Source organism: Bipolaris sorokiniana, assembly GCF_000338995.1.
Source record: "Bipolaris sorokiniana ND90Pr unplaced genomic scaffold COCSAscaffold_1, whole genome shotgun sequence".
Classification (NCBI taxonomy): domain Eukaryota; kingdom Fungi; phylum Ascomycota; class Dothideomycetes; order Pleosporales; family Pleosporaceae; genus Bipolaris; species Bipolaris sorokiniana.
In genome coordinates this window covers 1124584-1141941 of record NW_006911895.1, presented here as the reverse complement: position 1 = coordinate 1141941, position 17358 = coordinate 1124584, and the positions used below count along the sequence as shown (strand labels likewise).

Sequence of the window (17358 nt, the reverse complement as noted above, 5' to 3'; positions counted from 1 at the left end):
CCCCGCGCCACCACCACGTTGTCGTCGACAAACTATACCACCCACACTAGAAGCCATGGCTGACGAAGAGTTGAATCTCTACGACGAAATCGAAATCGAGGACTGTTTCTACGACGAGACGCTGCAAATCTACCACCACCCATGTCCCTGCGGCGACCGTTTTGAGATTTCCATTTTCGACATGCGAGACGGCGAGGATATTGCGCGCTGCCCCAGCTGCAGCCTGATGATTAGGATCATCTTCGACCCCGTATGTGCCACCCTTATTTCTTCTGCATCTTGAGATTGCTAACATTGCGCAGTCCGACCTGCCCCCGGAAAACGACGATACGCCGCAGAGTGTTGCTATTGCCGCCTAGACTTGCATCTCCTCAATCTACAAATCACCGGCGGAGACTTTATCTTTTTTTTCGGGCCTTGTCCTTGCATGTATTATGGCGTTACATATCACGGCGTTTGGAGCAACATGCGCGCATAACAATTTTGGACTTGTCGCTACTTGGCTATGGACTACCCATTCCCAGGATGTGCGGTCTGAGCCGCGTGCTACAGCAAATGTTAGTGACCATTTTCTGCTCCATCAGCGCGGAACCTCGTCATCAACGCTGACGTCAACACCCAGCTCTTTCCTCAGAATCTCAGTGAGCGAGCTGCCGTCTCGCAAATATACCCAGTCTCCAATACCACATCCTTCTTTTTCGCCCATACCTTCTTGGGACACGACCCAGTCGAAACGCTTTGGTCCAGATATGGGGGAACTGAGCCAGATTTGCTTGTTTGGAGGTTGCTTGTTCAAGACAAATGTGTTGTTCTGGGATGTGACTTCGAGGACGCCAGCCTGTTTATAGTAAAAAGCAAATTAGCGATCAATTCAATGTCGATGCATATGCATAGCATCGACATACCGAGTAATCCACCTCAATGGCCGGGTCGTTCTCTTGTGCCTCCTCAAGCCTCTGCTGTAGCTCGCCCAGGTAATGGTCTGCGCGCTCATGGAACTCTTGCATTGAGATATCGGTTGCTTTGGCCGGCGTTTCTTGGGAGGGAAGCTCTGGTGGCTTTGGGTCCTCAGAGTCAGGCATGATGCTCCGCAAGCTTGCGGATACATGCAAGGGACGGAAGCATGTTGTGTTGGTAGTAACTGGAGCTCTGCTGGCGATGACGCGACCAACAGGCAATTGGTCGCGAAGCGGCGAGCGCAGGGCACGACGAGCGATTACGCTGGCGAAGCGAGTGGCTGCTGGTCTCATGATGAAATGTGAATTGGATTGTGCACGAGGAAGAGAAGTATAAGCACAGTAATAGTACAGTATAGCGTACAATGCTTCGTGGTGATGGAGCAAGCGGCAGGAGCATGGACCCCCTCCTCGTCCTGCTCGCCTACGTATGTGCTGCTACTATGTGCAAACGTCCCCGCACCTGCAGCGGGTGGAGACTCTCACCAACCAACTGCCACGACTGACCGCTAACCGCACCCCATCGCCCATCACCCGTCGCCCGTCGCCATCATGATCAACGCCGTCCTGGTCTTCAACAATGCGGGACAGCCGCGGCTGACAAAATTCTACACCCAGTTGGTATGAGCACGTGACCTTCACCGTCACCTCCATCATCATCTGGCTGCTTGTGCGCGCGGTTAAACCAACGACGCGTAGGAAACCAGCGTCCAGCAGCGCCTCATTTCCGAAATCTTCACCCTCGTCGCCAATCGCCCTAATTCAGCATGCAACTTCTTGCCGTGAGCCGCTCTCTATGCCGCCTTTTTTGCCCTCCATAACATGAGCTAATCCCGCTCCAGCCTTCCTCCGCTCCTCGCCAGCAGCTCCAAATCCTCAACTCCTAGCACCCCGCACAACGACACGCCCTCCCTCGTAACCTACCGCCACTACGCGACCCTGTATTTTATCGTCATTTCCACTTCTACCGAGTCGCCCCTCGCCCTTCTTGACCTTATTCAAGTCTTCGTACAGGCACTTGATGGCCTCTTTGAGAATGTATGCGAACTGGACCTCATCTTTAATTTCGAGACGCTGCATGCCACATTGGGCGAAATGATTGTCGGCGGTGTGGTCGTCGAGACACAGCTTGACAAGGTCATACAGGCAGTCAAAGCCCAAGGCAGAGTCGCCAAAAGGCCAGTAAATGAAGGGAAGAATCTCGGCGGTGGTGGCGGCGGCGTTATGGGCGGCCTCACATTCGCTGGGCTGGGGCGGGGAGATGGTATTTGGGCTGGACGTTGAAGACCAGGAAACTAGACCCTTTCCAATGCCTACTTTCAACCATCCAAACAGCGACACCTTCCACCTTGGTGTTATGCCGAGACTATATCTTATCGAATACGATTACAAGCCCGACTCGGAATTGGAGCCAAGCGTGCCTGAACACGTTTGCACCCTTTGGTGTTGCCTTGTGTCCCTGAGGGTTTGCCTCTTTGGTGTTGCCTTGTGTCCCTGAGGGTTTGCCTCTTTGTCGAGGAAACGAGGTCCCGCGCTATTTACAATGTACCTCAAGTTTTGTTTCGGCCATACCAGTGCATCGCTTCGACAGTGCATTTGTATTGTTTCCGGCGGATTAATCTGGGGAGTTTCTCCGATCTGTCAAAACCCCGGTAAACGTCAGGGGTTCGGTAGTTAATCGAAACCCAAGCGCCTAGAATCTTTGCCGAGCTAGGTTTAATGGAAACAAGCTTCAGTCTAATAAAGTCTAGTGCTTTAAGATCCAAGCCTAGTGCCTTAACATCTAAAGCCCCTTCATATACACCTTGCGACAGAGAACAAATGGAGAAGAATCGCTCCAATGAATGGCTCTATGAGCTCATTTCCGCTCGTCCTGATTGCTGGACTGTTTCACAGCAATGCTAGGCATGCCAAACAAGCTTCCCTTGGCGCACGTACCTTTCTGTTCACAACAAGGTCTATAAGAGCCGCACTACTTCCACTGCCCTATGAATCACACAACTATACCCATCACTCTTTCAATCCAACACCATGCGTTTCCTCTCTATCGTTTCCAGCCTCTTGTCCGTAGCCGCAGCCGCGACTATCGGTAAGCGTGCTGTCACTCCTGGTACCCTCTCCCAGGTTACCTCCGGTTTTGACGCACCTACCAAGGCAGGCTTCTTCATCTATGTTCCCAAGAAGCTTGCTGCCTCGCCGGGTCTCATTGTTGCCATCCATTACTGCGGTGGTACAGCCCAGGCATACTACAACGGTAGCCCTTACAAAACCCTGTCTGAGCAGTATGGTTTCGTCGTCGTCTACCCAAGCTCGCCTCAATCATGCTGGGATGTGAGCAGCAAGAAGACCCTCACCCACAACGGCGGTGGAGACTCCAACACCATTGCCAACATGGCCAAGTGGGCGATTAAGGAGTACAAGGTGAACACCAACAAGGTCTTTGTTACTGGTTCCAGCAGTGGTGCCATGATGACGGTACGCCATTACCCTTTGCGCTTTTCAGAACCCCTGTTACAATACTGACGTCAACACAGAATGTTATGGCTGCAGCCTACCCCGAGCTGTTCAAGGCTGCCATCGTTTACAACGGAGTGCCAGCCGGTTGCTTCGCGTCCCCGTCTGGTGCTGTTGCTGCCTGGAACAGCGACTGCGCTCAGGGCAAGGTCAGCAAGACACCTGCTGCGTGGGCCAAGATCGTGACCGACATGGACGCTGGCTACTCCGGCCCTCGCCCTAAGATGCAAATCTACCACGGCAATGTCGATACCACCCTCCGCCCCCAGAACTACCCCGAGACGATGAAGCAGTGGGCCGGTGTTTTCGGCTACAACTACGACAAGCCCCAGAGCGTCCAGCAGAACACCCCTCAGAGCGCTTTCACCAAGACCGTCTGGGGTCCCAATGTTCAGGGTATCCTTGCCGCCAACATTGGACACACCGTCCCTATCCGGGGCGCCGATGACATGAAGTTCTTTGGCTTTGCCTAAGAATGTGCGCATTTGTCGCCATATTCATCAAGAACAATGCTTCAGGGGGGGGAGAGTGAATAGGTTGTTTGATCGCATCACCATGGACACCGTCATTTGAAACCTACTCCCAAAGAAGCTTCGACTGTAAATATTTATTGTTTCTCTGGATAGTTTGTTGTTACGCATCTTGCTGCGTACAACGGCTGTTCAAACCCGTACATAGACCGGAATATCAACGATATGTTGCAAAATACTTGTCTAATTTCACATTGATCCCAATCTCTTACTGACTAAAATGTGATATTAGCATCAAATATTTGATGATCCCTTCAATTCTCTAACAAAAAAAAGCCACTAAGCATCATCCAAACTATCAAAGCTAAACTTACTCCCAAGCCTTGGTCCACCAACATCATCTGCCGACGCCCTGCTCCCATACCCATTCATATTATGATACCTCATACGTATCGACTCGCCACTCCCCCGATTCAATCTCGCTCTATCGCTATTGTAATACTCATCGATATCCCTTCGCGAGCTAACACGGCGATACACACGATCATCATATCGGCTCCGCAGCCACTCCTCATACATGTCGTCAGTACTAGAATCAAAAACAGAAGCTAGTGCTTTCCGTGTTGCGTTTTTTACCTCTGAGATTTGGACGCAGTGGGCGCGGGGGAGGCGCTGGGCTTGGTAGGGGGTGCGGGGGTATTGGGGGGCGTGGTATGAGGAGGAGGAGGGGGAGGAGAGGGAGGAGCTGGAAGAAGAGAAGGAAGAACAAAAGAGGGAGGAGGGGAAAGATGAGGAAGAATACGTGGAGGAGGAGGGAAAAGAGGGAGAAGAGGAAAAACAGGAGGAAGAAGATGAGGATGGAGATGGGAGAAGATGCTTCTTAGCCAAGTGCCATTCTAGACGGGATTTTTCTTGCTGTCGTTTGAGGTACTTGTATTCGTCGCTGGGGAGGCCGTGGGATGTGGGTGAGGTGGAGTGGTAGGCTGGGGTGTTGTAGGGGGACATTGTGATTTGTACGTGGTGTGGATGGGATTGTAACTGGACCTTTTCGTCTACTCTGACTTTCTGGTTGATTGATTGATTTGCTGATATGATTAGAGATTAGACGGAAACATTTTAAATATCAGTGCGAGGATTTGGTGGGCGTAGTTGAGGCGAGACATTGTTGCTCTACAGTTTATTGTGTGTACGAATGATGTTCAGATGGGGGAGATTTACAGTGTAGGTGGATGAAGATGGCAAAAGTTTATACATGTTTGGTTGGGTGGAGACTTTGAAAAAAAAGTCGTGATTGAAATGGGAGTGTTAAATTCAGACATGTTTGTGACAACTGATAGAATTAGATTCATCACACTGCTATTCTATTCAGTCTAGATAACGTCAATCCCTGTGACCCGGGATGCACCCTGAGAAGAGACGGTTTCGCCCTTCGGACCTTCGGAAAATCGAGTGCACAGATAAATGAAGCTGTAGCACAAGTAAAAAGATCTATAGCTATTACTCGTTAAGGAGAACAGCCTCCAAGCAGGATTTCTGCGAAACTAGACATGTCGTCGATCTTTCCCTCAAGACTAGTATTAGTCGCGCCTTCACGGTTTGACCCCTGTCCAAACGCGACTTTTCATCTCTATCAAATATTCGGACATCTACGAAAGAAGTACAGGCGTCAAAAATAGCCATGCTGGAATCTAGCACTGCCCAATCGTGGAAATTGTGGATGCCGGGAGTTTCACCGTGTGGAGAAGGAAACGCAGAAGAGCCTCCCAGCATAGCGAGATACTTCTAACCGAGTCAAATTGACGACACAACGCTGTAATGTAATTATTGGTGCGCTATATTCTATTGCTTCAGATGTCAAAATAAGTATAGCGCATATTGTAGGTCTCGGAACGAGAATGCAACCTTTGTTACCGCGACGCTTCACCATGCCTCTAGACGACTAGGCAGCACCTGCCCTGTAGATCGTTGCTACCTATCATGGATAAAGCAAGGCAAGTATTAGCACAAGGAGTCCCTCCTAGTGTGCGTAGCTCGTACCGTACCCTCGCAGACCACGGCAGAGCCCCTCGTAGTACCCTCCATCATTGCGCCCATGGCAGCGTACGGGTTCTGTTCCTCTCTCTTGCCTAACGTAACAGAGAAAGCTTTTGTTTCGTTGCCTTGTATACTGATCGCGCTTCCCATTCCGACCGCACCGTTCTGCAACGAGCTGCTTACAGCGATGCGTACCGCCCAGTTCGCCTCGAGGCCCTGTGCTGCGTTCTCCACTACGGTCTGCACTCTCTTTTCCCATAGTGCCAATACGTCTAGCCGGATTGTCTCCATCTACTCCTTTTCTATGTCCTTAAGCGCTTCTGCTACCTAGAATAGCGGCAAGCGGTACTGTCTTCTAAACTTTCGCATCCGCGACGTGTTTCTTCATAATAGATTCGTCTTAGGCAGCACATAGATATTAGTTTAGTATAGCTTAACTGCTCGCTTCTAGAACCGCTCTTGTGCACTTAGGATGTGCGCTTCTACCTCTACTATGTCGTCACCATGAGGAACGTCCCTGCGATTGCTTATGCACCTACCTATTCTTTACACCCTGTTGATAGGTCTCACAAGCTTATCTTTGCAGGCATGCATCTACACGTTCAACGCGTTGTCTATTATCGGCGCGATCTTCGCTCTAAACAGCTGTCGCGCTAGTGTAGACAAGAGCCTTCTAAGCCTCCTAAGTTCCAATGCTGCTTCTAGTCCCTTCGCGGCTGCTCTTGGAATGTGCTTGTGGTACTTAAGCTTAGCGTCCATGAGCACGCCGAGTATCTTGACGTGGTCCTTGGACGGTACACTCTGCCCCTTGATGACGAAGGGCTCGGTGACACTCTTATACGCCTTGCAAGTAAAGTGGATAACGGCCGTCTTTTCTGCCTCAAATCTGGAGATACAGTGTTGACCAAAATCAGTTTCCGAATCACACAGTTCGCTTATTCTTACCGCATGGTTCTCTTGTAGCGCGCTTACTATAATGGTATTAGCTCTACATAGCGGTTTCTTTATGATAAGTTCTTTACCCGATCACCGAACTGTGAGGGGTTTGACAGGTAGGAGCAAGTACATCATCAGATATGAATCAAGACGAATCCTTGGAGATCTTTCAAGGGTTCAGATTGAGGCTATATACTCTATACACGTGACTATGACTCCTCTAGTCCAAGGGGTGCCCGATAGATCCTGGAGGGTTAGCCTTTCTTGGGCCTGATATTAGAGTATCGTGACACTAAGTAAGTTACTTGGTCTACTTAACGTCCTCCCTGAAGATCGAAAAATCCCCTGCTTCGTAAAACCCCCTGCTTCGAAAAATAAGCGAGATACTTGCCCTTCTAACTACGAGAATAGGTCAGACGTGTTGCTACTGATTATTCTTTTCTGTCTGTAACTTACTATAGCTATCCTAACCAGAGTACACAAAACTATGTTGATATGAAGATTATTCGTGTGTTAGTGCGCTGTCGCTAGATCTGCTAACGACTGCTCCACAGGATAGAATTGATCACTATCTATACACAGCTTCCAAGCGACTAGTGCTACAATTCAGCCTAGCAGAAAGGCTCTCTATATTCTTCCAGCCTTCGCTAGATTATGAAATACTGTCTACTAGTATTGTGGCTGCTATCGCATGTAACGGGCTAAACGCCCTTTAGATAGCTCCTCGATGGGATCTCGGTTCAAGCTGCGCGCGCCATTCGAACTACGTTCAGATGACGAGCGTAGAATCCGGGTGTCACCCTGAGCACCCGCTCAGACATCGCGCTCAGATACTTCGGCATAACCTTTCTCTAATAAGTAAATAAACATCACGTAAGTAGAATAGATAGCTCCTTATCGAATACAGCCTCTTGTATACCTCGCGATTGCTCCCTGGAGCGCAGCCCCTTTACATCGCATAGCTGTCTGCGTAGAATCGCTGCGATGATAGGTACTTCACTAGAAGATGCTAATCTACTAGAGCAGCTAGCGTCGCTTATCCCTGTGTATCTTACCTATTATAAGTACTGTTACTTAGCGTATCTAATAGTAGTTAGACTATCGGGTCACATCGTGCGTAACAATCACGCTTTAGCCATACGTTCGTGCCGATTGAGGCAGCCCTATTCCCGCGCTAGCGCAGATATCTACATACCAGTCTCAGTGCGAAGGAAGCTTAGCCAGGGAAAACAAGGCATACACACATAATAGCAAAGCCAAACAGGGTATTATGCTCTAAACTATCTTATAGTGCATAAGGCGCATCTGCTATACTCTCGCCTGCCTCCTAGCAGACTCGTAGTGCTTAAGACATGCTTTTGTTTTAGGATGCTGTACTCCAAGCACTTTCACCCGCCCCTCGTACGCTCGCTGGTACGGCCCGAGAGAAGCAGAGTAGCGTTGCTGTCGATGTAAAAGGAATGCGAGGTGATATAAGCTGGTGAGCGTGTCTGGGTGCTCAGCTCCAAGCACCTTCTCTCGTACTTCTAGCACTCGTCGATGCATCGCTTCTGCTTCGTCGTACATACCCTGTCTCTCTAGCACCGACCCAAGGTTGCTGGCGCTGGTGAGCGTGTCTGGGTGCTCAGCTCCAAGCACCTTCTCTGATCCTTCTAGCGCTCGCCGATGCATCGCTTCTGCTTCGTCGTACATACCCTGGCTCTCTAGCACCAACCCAAGGTTGCTGGCGCTGGTGAGCGTGTCTGGGTGCTCAGCTCCAAGCAAGATCTCTCTCCTTCGTAGTACACGCCAATAGAGCCTTTCGGCCTTCTTATTCAAGCCTTGACGTCGGAGAACCTGGCCAAGAAGACTTAAAGCCCCAAGCTCACCCTCATCATCGTCTTCACCAGTCTCGTTTTGGCCCTCATAACTCCCTACTAGCCTGCGAGCCACCTCCTCTGCAGACCTATACCTTCCCTGGTCGATCAGCACTTGCACAAGCTCGCGTAGCATTCGCGATCTCTTCCAAGGGTTGCTCTCGACAGATAGCTCTTCTTGTGCGATCTGGTCTCGCAAGCGTTCTTCTTCGACACCTTTGTATCGTGGTCGTGCATCTATATCCATCTCCATTTGACTGCTCATGCCGATCGACGCATAGCCGAAGGCATGATGCGGCTGCGCAAGTGGCCGGTATGTGAGCGCCGGGCTTTTCCCAGCGAACATGCTGTTTTGTGCTCGAAAAATGTTTGACACTGTCGACAAAGCAGGAGATGGCATCTGCGGGCTCTGTGCCGTCACATACATCCCTCCAGGTGACGGCACCCCAGTTGCCGGTGAGTACGCAGACAGCACCGCAGGAGAGCCCCGGTCAGAGATAGTGTAGCATCCTATGTCAGATGGTGTGGCTATGTCGTATCAGCAAGAGCAGAAAGGCTTCTGTCAGGCTTGTGCTCGACCTACGTGCTGCTGGAATAGGCGCGTACAGAGCGCTCTCTACCACACTGTTTCTCTTCATCCACCGCTCGATCTTCTGCCGCTCTACCGGCTTCCCTCGCACGTCGAACTTGAGCTGGCCTTTGCCTGTCTCGACAAGCATTCTCTTCTGGCGCTTCCGCACGATCGCCTGCATCTCATGCGTCTTCACGTTCTTGTCTTTTCCCCACTGATTGATACGTGATCGGTACTGCCGGAGTCTGTGAACGCGCCCGTGTTAGTGGCATGCTGACAATCTACTCTATTCCGTACAAGGAGAACGTACTCAGCTTTGAACCCATACTCTTCCTCTATAATCTGCTTCACTTTCGGCAGCGGCAGCTCTTGTGTAGTGAACAATTCCAGGATACGAGCTTTGTACGGCTCCCAGTCAGCCTCGCGAAGAGTCAGGGCCTTGCGCTTTCGCGATTGAGTGGGTGGGCCCATACGCGATGAAGGGCCCGCGAGTTTTGTGAACGAAGAAGTAGGCGCAGGCGCAGATGCAGACGCATCTTCACTATCGCCACTATTAAATGGTTGTTGCACATGAAGCTGCAGATCTGCAGCTTGGCCGGCTTGATACTGTGCCTCATGGTCAAGAGTGGGGGTGTCGCCGATACTGTACAGTCTATGTGTTTGCTGGATAGAAGGATGGTAGTATCCAGCATGCGAAAGCCCAGGCTGGTAGTGCGGCGGAAAGTCCATTGCTAGCGCTTCGTCCAGCATCAGCGTCGGTCGTCCACTGAGACAGATGTGTCTTATCGCCAGATGTTGCGAGGGATGGAGGACATAAGAGCAGAAAGCGCCCGCGCAGGGCAAGGACAGAATATGAAGGCGCACCATGCCCCATGTTGCGGTCTGCAGCACGAGGCTCTGGAGTGCTGTCCCACGTCAAGCCAGCAGCGAGGCGTAGACAGAAGAGCGGCGATTGGGCACAGGCCAAAACTACAATCGTCGCTGGGGTACAGGCAAGCGCTACTGCAGCTCGCACGTAGCGTGGCGCTGCATGGGTGCCTGTGCGCAAGCCTCCGCCCGCATCTCGCCCACGCTTGCAAAAGTACAATTGCAGGAGCACACGGCACATGGGCGTCCTGATTGGCTGGTGAACATTATGACAATCTGTGTCAGATTGTTATTTTGCAATACAGCGAATCAGCCAGGAAACGGTCACGGTGTATGACTATCAGTTACCTACTACGTGCTCTTTTGCGCAAGGAGCTCACAGCTGCATGGTGTGTAAACACGCATACAAGGGGGCGACAAGGGCAACTTGTCTCTCTGTTTTTGTGACTGCGAAAGGTCGTCCAGCTATGTACTTATATCGAGCGGGTGCTTTGTCCGGCACTGTCAAACGTCCACACACTTAGAACACCGAGAGTCCAAGTCTTCGACACAGCCGTGGTCGTTCTTCCATCACTCGTTGTAAACCTCTCAGTTTTCTGTCAAAGAACCAGACAATGGACCATTCTTACCTGTCTTACTATGGTCGCAACTCCAGTCCTTGGCCAAGCCAAGCCAAGAATGAACTGGGTCCTAGCAATGAAGCTGGACGTACGTTTGAACTCCACCCGCTGATATCTTGACGAGATAGCAACATACTAATAGTTTGGTCTTAGCCGAAGGGTGGACTTACCCAAACACCTTCGGTCTGCGTGGTACGAGTACTAATCAAGTCAGCGAAGATCACGGTCAAGGTACGTTTATTGTCGTCCGATGCTGCTGTATTCAAGGTAACAGATGCGCAGCACTTCTATCGAACGGTCTTGGCAGTCTACTGACACATACTGCCTCGAATGCAGACAAACGACCCGTCCAGACTGATCATGATCGAGACTCTAGGTCGAACATGGCCTTCGATTGCCAGTCGTCGTCGTACGAGGCGCACAGAGCCATAGACATACTCCACTGGATTCCAGTTGCGTACACAACCGAGTGAGTGTAGACAATAGTTGTGGTAATAATTTTTGACTTATGTATTGCCCAGTCAATCATCTTCAAGCAGCCCAGCTCCTCAGCTCTTCCAAAACAACATTTGGAACAGTGCAGTGACGAATCAGAGCGTCCCACCTCTCGACCTCGGTGTTCATCCGTTAGACCTACACTTCTTGCAACGTCCTTCTTTGAATAATACTGTTTACACGGAACAACAATGTCAGAGGTTCTGGCCTAAAGTCGGTATGATTGACGACAATCAGGAAACTATCGCGCGTATCGGCTCCGTACTCAGCAACGGAAAGTTCATGTGTAACGATGAGAGCTGCACAGGCCAGACCTTTGGTCGCCCGTCTGAGCTGAGGCGGCATCACACCACGCTTCATGCCACCAACAAGCCCAACTTCTGGTGTCACGACCCAACTTGTCCTCGCAGCGTGGAAAGAGGTGGCGAGGCTTTCCACAGAAAAGACAAGCTAGCGGCGCATGTCAACAGCATGCACTCTTGAGTATGGGCAGTGATTGTGTAGGGCCATTTCTTGTAGTGAGCTTCAGCGCAGCTAGAAAATGAATTTTTGATAACTGTCCCTTAACGTATACACCATAAAGTATGCTGTTGGTTCAGCTTAGGTGTCAGCCCAGAATACCATGTAACGCCACGTGGTCGTCTACTGACTAATTATACTGTATTTAGCTAGCTAAACCAGCTCTCAGTAATTCAATACAACACACAATTGACCTTGACTGCTTATATTAGGCTGGGTCAAAAGGTGCTCCACGTAGGTTCTGTAACATGTGTGGGTAGTTCGAGCGCAGGCACCCACGCAGCCGGGAAGAAATTCCTAGAACACGCATAGCTACTTACCTCCCCAGCTTGTTCTTAATTTTAGAACGCCCAATTGTGCTTGCCGCCACCCTCTATCGCTGCCGCAGAACCAGAACCAGTTCTTCTTCAAGATCAACGCCACCAAGGCTCGATGGTCGGCCAAGTCAGCCGTACTGGGTGGGGCCAAGGTGATGAGTTTCGATGAGCTCGAAGAAACACGGTCAAGGCGCGCGGCAAAAAATAGAGCAGCAGTAGAGAAAAAGAGACGCGGTTGCAAACGTAAGGGCGTGGTGGTGGAAGAAGAAGATGCAGTACGGCTAATACTAGAGCGCAACAGCGCAAGAACGAGTACGTAATATGCTAGTAGTGTCGCTCTCGAGAGCGCCTGTAACACGCATGCACGGAGCTGAAGTGGCACTGCTGGGCTCGCTGTACGACGGTGTAATGCTGGAGATAATGCATATCACTTAGAGTAGAATACTACTCTACAATAATATACATACTAGTATGCGAATAGCATTTTTTTTTTTGCGTCCTACAGACGGGTATTTAGGAGTGACTGACTCGCAATGCATGGTATTAAGCCTAGGATAGTGGCTAGCGAAAGTAGCACAGTCTGAGCTGCTAAGCAGGTGGCACTTGTAGCTATACAAAATAAATCACACGCTAGTTAACTACTTATATTATAAGTGCGGAATTGGTTCTCTATTAACCGTATTGGGAAGCCACTTCGATCTCAAGTACCGACTAGGGTGGTAATCACGTATGAATGAACGCGCGACAATCACTACAAGGCTGGTGGCGGCCTTCTATTCCTATAATAGCACTTGGAAGCCTAGATAAGTAAGTTTATTAACTTAACAGGGTCTAAGGAGACAAGTATAGTGCTGTATAGCATAGGTATGGATTTAGGCATAACAGAAGACTCTATTGTATACGGGATGCAGGCGTTAACGACGTTGTAATTTTTGTATCCTAAAGTATAGAAGCATTTTAGAATAGGCTACAAAAAAAAACTATTAACAGAAGATTGTAGATTAATCACATGCGCTCAGAAGACTATAATTGCTTAATCTCAAAGTACTTGCTATGCGTCTCGCGACGGGATGCGTCCCGTGACTTAGGGATAGACGTTATCTAAAAATGCATGCAAAGAATTCAAACAAACTCATTACGCCTTCTTGATTCCATACTTTCGAAACACGCATTTCAGATAGTTTTTCAGCCTCATTGCCCTTGCTCCCCTCCTTAGCAGTGGTCGCGCATCATCATTTAGATCTGTCTTCGCTTCCTCATGCACAGGGGCTGTGGGTAGCGAAGAGTGCGAAGGCAAAGGATAGTATGGAAAATCGTCCTTGTTGATAGTTTGTAGCCCATTTCTGACCTCTGGGCCAAAGATTGGTTCTTGCGCTGTTACGGACTGATGTTGTCTGCCATGTGTCTCAGTACTTTCCCTTTGAATATGCGGCTCAGCCTCAGCATAGAGATCCATATCATCTGGTAGTATATCGCTCATTCTTGCATCTGCAGATCGCCAAGTTACTCGACCGTTTTCTTGGGTATCGCCTGTCGAAGTAGATAGTGAATTTATAGAGGTATCTGATGTGTTGGTAGTTGTTAAGGCATCTCTACCGTAAAAAAGTTGAAGTATGGGAGAGTCTGGGCGGAAGCTTTCTTCTGAAGGGGTAGGACTAAGTAGGAATGTTTGCTTGACTGGAGATTGGGTTCCTGTGATGCTAACGAGGACTTGTTTGGAAAGACGCAGGAGATTGGATGGAAATTCCCGACGATCAATGTTCGACGTCATTTTGAGTCTGTCCCTAGAGATATTGCTGGAAGAAATGGATATGATAATTAAGGTGAAAATACAGCACTGAAATTGTTTGCGGAATAGGTGTTGTGTCAAATCTTATAATCATAAACAAATTCAATCTCGATTGTGTTGCTGGATAAACATCACCCAACATAAATAATGCGTAATCAGTGATTTTGCGCTCGAGAATTTTCCCGATTGTATTTACTACCCACCTAATAAGAGCGAAAAAATGTAACTGTTCAAAGACACTGTTAACACGTACATGTTGTTGGAACAAAGGTTTAAACAAGATACGCAAACTGTGCAGTATAGCAACAAAGAGATACTCCGTGCTCTACAAAAGAAAACCACATGTCAGAGCACACAAGTCGACACATATTGCACTTGAGAGTCACTACTGAAAACGAATAATGTAGTGTATATGGCAAGAGACTAGGTCTTGTAGTATAGGATATTGACCCTATGTGGAATGACTAGACATGCTGGCGAATAGTGCCAACTATGTTGATGTTGTGTGGAACAACCTTCTTCTTTGCTAACACACTGAATTTTGACCGAACGTACGAATTGTCCTAACCACTGCGAAGGGAAAAAAAAGTGAGCAACGGAACCAGCTCAATTCGAGAGTTGCAAGCTAGATCTGACAACAGACAATATCACGTGATATCGAAAGTATGGGCGGCTAGTAAGCCAAAAAAATGCCGCAGAATGCGGTGAGAGCATTCGGGCTTATCAAAGCGGTCAATTCACGGGCGGCCGAAAAGTCTGGATTAGAATGGGCGTCAGGGAACCGCAACGTGGTGATTAGTCTTAAAGATAGGCGAAAACGCGCTGTGGTGAGCGAGCGAAGCTGCAGTTGAGGCCGCTGATTGGACAATGTCTCTACGCACAGCTGAAGTGTGTTCCTTGGCGTCACTGCCTTGACTAAAGAAGTAATTGCTCTAGCAGCTCCGCAAACCAGAGAATAAAACATGGCGCATGCTATAACTTTGCTTGGTTGCGTACTGAATTTTCCATACGTCTGAAGTGTGGAACCGTCTTGTCCTAGGGTACGTCCCATGTGCCAGGTGCCAGGGATTTACATAATTCTCTGTCAAGTACAAGTACTGTCTACTCTTGAATCGGCCTATTAGACAGAAATTTGGCATCACATGACCCCTCTCTAGTAATACCGTTGATTCATGGTACTATCAATTGATAAGCGTCAAGACTATGACAAAGACTTGAGACTGCGGTTCGGAATATAGTATAACCAATATGCAAAGCCGTCTATTTAGCGCTGTGCAAAAGAATCGTGTCTATAGATGTAGACATTGGAAACTCGATTGAAATGGCATAGGCAAGAAACCACGCCTCTGTAAATAACGCCGTGTATGTCAAACTCCATTTTGGGTAGGCAGAAGCATCACGCAGTGATGCGTGGACTGCGGTGAATTACATCAGAAAATCGGAGCTCGGGTCCGAGAGATCAACGCCGGCTTTTGAGCCCAGCCCTTGCGGCTGTAGACCGTCGCTCTGGTTTGGACTCGTCCTCGCTTTCAGAGGCACCACCATCATCCATACCGTCGCTCATGGGGTCTGACATGTCCTCGCCCTCGTCGTCGTCCGTCTCTTCGGCCTCGTCATCAATGAGATCGTCATCCGAGCCTTCGCTATCCTCGTCTGAAACGTCATCCATTTCGATATTCAAGCCCATTTCGTCCGAAGAAGTGTCCTCGTCGTCATCCATCTCTGCGCGCAATCTTTTTGTTGTCGCAGTGGCTCCCTCGACCGACTCGTCGTCGGAGACATAGTCATCCTGGCCTTCGACGTAGATGAGGGCCTCGTCAGCATCGTCATTGGCGGCTTGGTTCCGTTTCCTTAGGTCGAGTTGGGCCTGAAGCATGTCCAGACGGCCTTTTAGCGACATGAGAGGCATCAGTCCGCTCGAGCGCTCCTTGAGTACTTTGTTGAGTGCAGTGAGTTGCTTGACGATTTGCGGCTGCGATGCCAGATATCCACCGTGGGCGGCGCTGTGTAAGATTAGAGTCAGTGTGCGTGTCTTATGTGCAGTAGACATGTGAAAACTTACAGTGACCATTGCACCCAGGCCATCAACATGCCTGCACGGCCAGGGCTCCGATGCAGGCGCTCGGCCAATCTCTGCAACAGTGTTCCTACGAGGGGCGATGGCAGCCGTTCTACGGTGGCATATACGGATTCTACATCGACGACTTGCAGACAGGAATCAAGAAGCTCCTTATCGTTTGTGCGCAACGCCTGGGTCAGGACGGTGCCGAGAGAGTTTGCATTGGGTGGCGCAAGCGGGCGGTCTTTTGTCGTAGCTACGGTGCGCTCTGGGTTTGGTTCGAAAGTATCCTCGACGCTGATGATGCGCGACTCTTGTACGGGCTCGGGAGCCTCTGCACGCAAGCGGTCGCCGAAGGTAACGTCTTCATTGTCTTCATCTGCGGTGGCATTGGGGGCGGGAGTGTCTTGGTCGACGCTGGTGTGTGCGGAGTGGCCGTGCGCATCATCGGAATCGTCATCGCTCTGCTCGTCGGCGCTGCTGATTTCAATGACGTCCGCATCTGCTATGTGGGCATCGGCAGGTCCTTGGATGGCAGCCGTGGCGTCGTCGACCTTTTCAGCGCGCGAATTCTTGAGGCCGATAGTTTTGGCCATGGGCTTGGCCATGCTGCCGCCAGCTAGCGCCTTGAGACCATTCTGGCGGGCTGTGGCAGAGGCATGCGGCTGGGCTAACTTTGCCTTCTTCGCGGGCGGGGCGCGGTCGCGCGAGCGAGGGGCTGAGAGAGCAGCGGGCATGGTGGAGGGGATCTTGAGGGGCAGGCAGCCGGCGTGATTGGGGAATGGCAGCGAGGAAGACGAGAGGTCGACAAGGCCGTGGTGCTGTCAGGCTGTAGCAGCACGCGCAGAGATGCAAGTGGTCGCAAAAAATTTGGAAAGAGCGGATTAGCCACCCCTGCACGCACGGACCACGGTGACAGGGATCATGGTACGGTGAAGAGCTGGCCCACGGATGCTTGATGGCAACGCTCCACGGCGCGGACAGCAGCAGCACCAAGTGTCGCAGCAACAGTCGCCGCCCCGGCAATGGCAACAGAAGCAGCAGCAGAGGGCGGGCAGAGACGTGATGCAGCAGTGCGCACACGCAGCAGTCAATGCAGTGAGTGCGGGGCGGCTTGGTGGCAGGCTGTAGGCAGAGGCTTTGAGGCTTTGAGGCAGAGGCAGAGAGTGGTGGTGCAATGGCCGGCAAGGACACGTACCCCGTCCAGGTTAGTGGCAGGTCAGGGGCTCCAGCAGGGCTTGGCTCGGAGATGGAAGGGCCGGGCTACTTAACCCCAATGCCTCTCCTCTCGCGTCTGTCTTCGACGTTCTTGCGTCCATTGTCCTGATCTGCCTCCAATCACTACGCGCCTGCTC

At 50.4% G+C, this 17358-nt stretch overlaps 10 protein-coding genes across 10 annotated transcripts; 4 read left to right on the top strand and 6 right to left on the bottom strand.

Moving 5' to 3' along the window:
• Positions 1 to 55: 55 nt before the first annotated feature.
• On the top strand, positions 56 to 359 carry COCSADRAFT_166351 (uncharacterized protein; the record flags this gene model as incomplete). The annotated part of the gene is made up of 2 exons (XM_007696516.1): positions 56 to 250; positions 303 to 359. The coding sequence occupies 2 exons, from the start codon at positions 56 to 58 to the stop codon at positions 357 to 359; spliced, it is 252 nt and encodes an 83-aa protein (XP_007694706.1).
• A 108-nt stretch (positions 360 to 467) lies between these two features.
• On the bottom strand, positions 468 to 1343 carry COCSADRAFT_32092 (uncharacterized protein). Its single transcript, XM_007696009.1, has 2 exons — positions 906 to 1343; positions 468 to 838 (listed from the first exon to the last, which is right to left on the bottom strand). The coding sequence occupies exons 1-2, from the start codon at positions 1248 to 1250 to the stop codon at positions 581 to 583; spliced, it is 603 nt and encodes a 200-aa protein (XP_007694199.1). The 5' UTR covers positions 1251 to 1343; the 3' UTR covers positions 468 to 580.
• Positions 1344 to 1508: 165 nt separating this feature from the next.
• Positions 1509 to 2609, top strand: COCSADRAFT_105781 (uncharacterized protein; the record flags this gene model as incomplete). The annotated part of the gene is made up of 3 exons (XM_007696515.1): positions 1509 to 1577; positions 1656 to 1738; positions 1799 to 2609. The coding sequence occupies 3 exons, from the start codon at positions 1509 to 1511 to the stop codon at positions 2238 to 2240; spliced, it is 594 nt and encodes a 197-aa protein (XP_007694705.1). The 3' UTR covers positions 2241 to 2609.
• An 81-nt stretch (positions 2610 to 2690) lies between these two features.
• Positions 2691 to 4171, top strand: COCSADRAFT_131028 (carbohydrate esterase family 1 protein). The gene is made up of 2 exons (XM_007696514.1): positions 2691 to 3431; positions 3491 to 4171. Exons 1-2 carry the CDS (start codon positions 2988 to 2990, stop codon positions 3941 to 3943), a joined length of 897 nt encoding a protein of 298 aa, XP_007694704.1. The 5' UTR covers positions 2691 to 2987; the 3' UTR covers positions 3944 to 4171.
• Positions 4172 to 4279: 108 nt separating this feature from the next.
• Positions 4280 to 4945, bottom strand: COCSADRAFT_21585 (uncharacterized protein; the record flags this gene model as incomplete). The annotated part of the gene is made up of 1 exon (XM_007695877.1): positions 4280 to 4945. The coding sequence occupies one exon, from the start codon at positions 4943 to 4945 to the stop codon at positions 4280 to 4282; it is 666 nt and encodes a 221-aa protein (XP_007694067.1).
• A 3324-nt stretch (positions 4946 to 8269) lies between these two features.
• On the bottom strand, positions 8270 to 8773 carry COCSADRAFT_53390 (uncharacterized protein; the record flags this gene model as incomplete). Its single annotated transcript, XM_007696214.1, has 1 exon — positions 8270 to 8773. A coding segment is annotated over one exon (504 nt), but the record flags the coding sequence as incomplete, so codon positions are not given.
• A 508-nt stretch (positions 8774 to 9281) lies between these two features.
• COCSADRAFT_76020 (uncharacterized protein) lies at positions 9282 to 9808 on the bottom strand (the record flags this gene model as incomplete). Its single annotated transcript, XM_007696513.1, has 2 exons — positions 9282 to 9582; positions 9648 to 9808. 2 exons carry the CDS (start codon positions 9806 to 9808, stop codon positions 9282 to 9284), a joined length of 462 nt encoding a protein of 153 aa, XP_007694703.1.
• Positions 9809 to 11595: 1787 nt separating this feature from the next.
• On the top strand, positions 11596 to 11802 carry COCSADRAFT_49164 (uncharacterized protein; the record flags this gene model as incomplete). Its single annotated transcript, XM_007696209.2, has 1 exon — positions 11596 to 11802. A coding segment is annotated over one exon (207 nt), but the record flags the coding sequence as incomplete, so codon positions are not given.
• Positions 11803 to 13290: 1488 nt separating this feature from the next.
• COCSADRAFT_21582 (uncharacterized protein) lies at positions 13291 to 13926 on the bottom strand (the record flags this gene model as incomplete). Its single annotated transcript, XM_007695876.1, has 1 exon — positions 13291 to 13926. The coding sequence occupies one exon, from the start codon at positions 13924 to 13926 to the stop codon at positions 13291 to 13293; it is 636 nt and encodes a 211-aa protein (XP_007694066.1).
• Positions 13927 to 15199: 1273 nt separating this feature from the next.
• COCSADRAFT_209190 (uncharacterized protein) lies at positions 15200 to 16847 on the bottom strand. Its single transcript, XM_007696512.1, has 2 exons — positions 16007 to 16847; positions 15200 to 15947 (listed from the first exon to the last, which is right to left on the bottom strand). The coding sequence occupies exons 1-2, from the start codon at positions 16738 to 16740 to the stop codon at positions 15404 to 15406; spliced, it is 1278 nt and encodes a 425-aa protein (XP_007694702.1). The 5' UTR covers positions 16741 to 16847; the 3' UTR covers positions 15200 to 15403.
• Positions 16848 to 17358: the final 511 nt, after the last annotated feature.

What these genes read in the sequence shown, in the direction of transcription:
- COCSADRAFT_131028 (XM_007696514.1), top strand. Translation starts at nt 2,988, where the DNA reads ATGCGTTTCCTCTCTATCGTTTCCAGCCTCTTGTCCGTAGCCGCAGCC. An exon ending in GCAGTGGTGCCATGATGACG is followed by an intron (nt 3,432 to 3,490) that starts GTACGCCATTAC and finishes ACGTCAACACAG; the next exon opens with AATGTTATGGCTGCAGCCTA.
- COCSADRAFT_209190 (XM_007696512.1), bottom strand. Translation starts at nt 16,740, where the DNA reads ATGCCCGCTGCTCTCTCAGCCCCTCGCTCGCGCGACCGCGCCCCGCCC. An exon ending in GCCTGGGTGCAATGGTCACT is followed by an intron (nt 15,948 to 16,006) that starts GTAAGTTTTCAC and finishes AATCTTACACAG; the next exon opens with CGCCGCCCACGGTGGATATC.
- COCSADRAFT_32092 (XM_007696009.1), bottom strand. Translation starts at nt 1,250, where the DNA reads ATGAGACCAGCAGCCACTCGCTTCGCCAGCGTAATCGCTCGTCGTGCC. An exon ending in CCATTGAGGTGGATTACTCG is followed by an intron (nt 839 to 905) that starts GTATGTCGATGC and finishes TACTATAAACAG; the next exon opens with GCTGGCGTCCTCGAAGTCAC.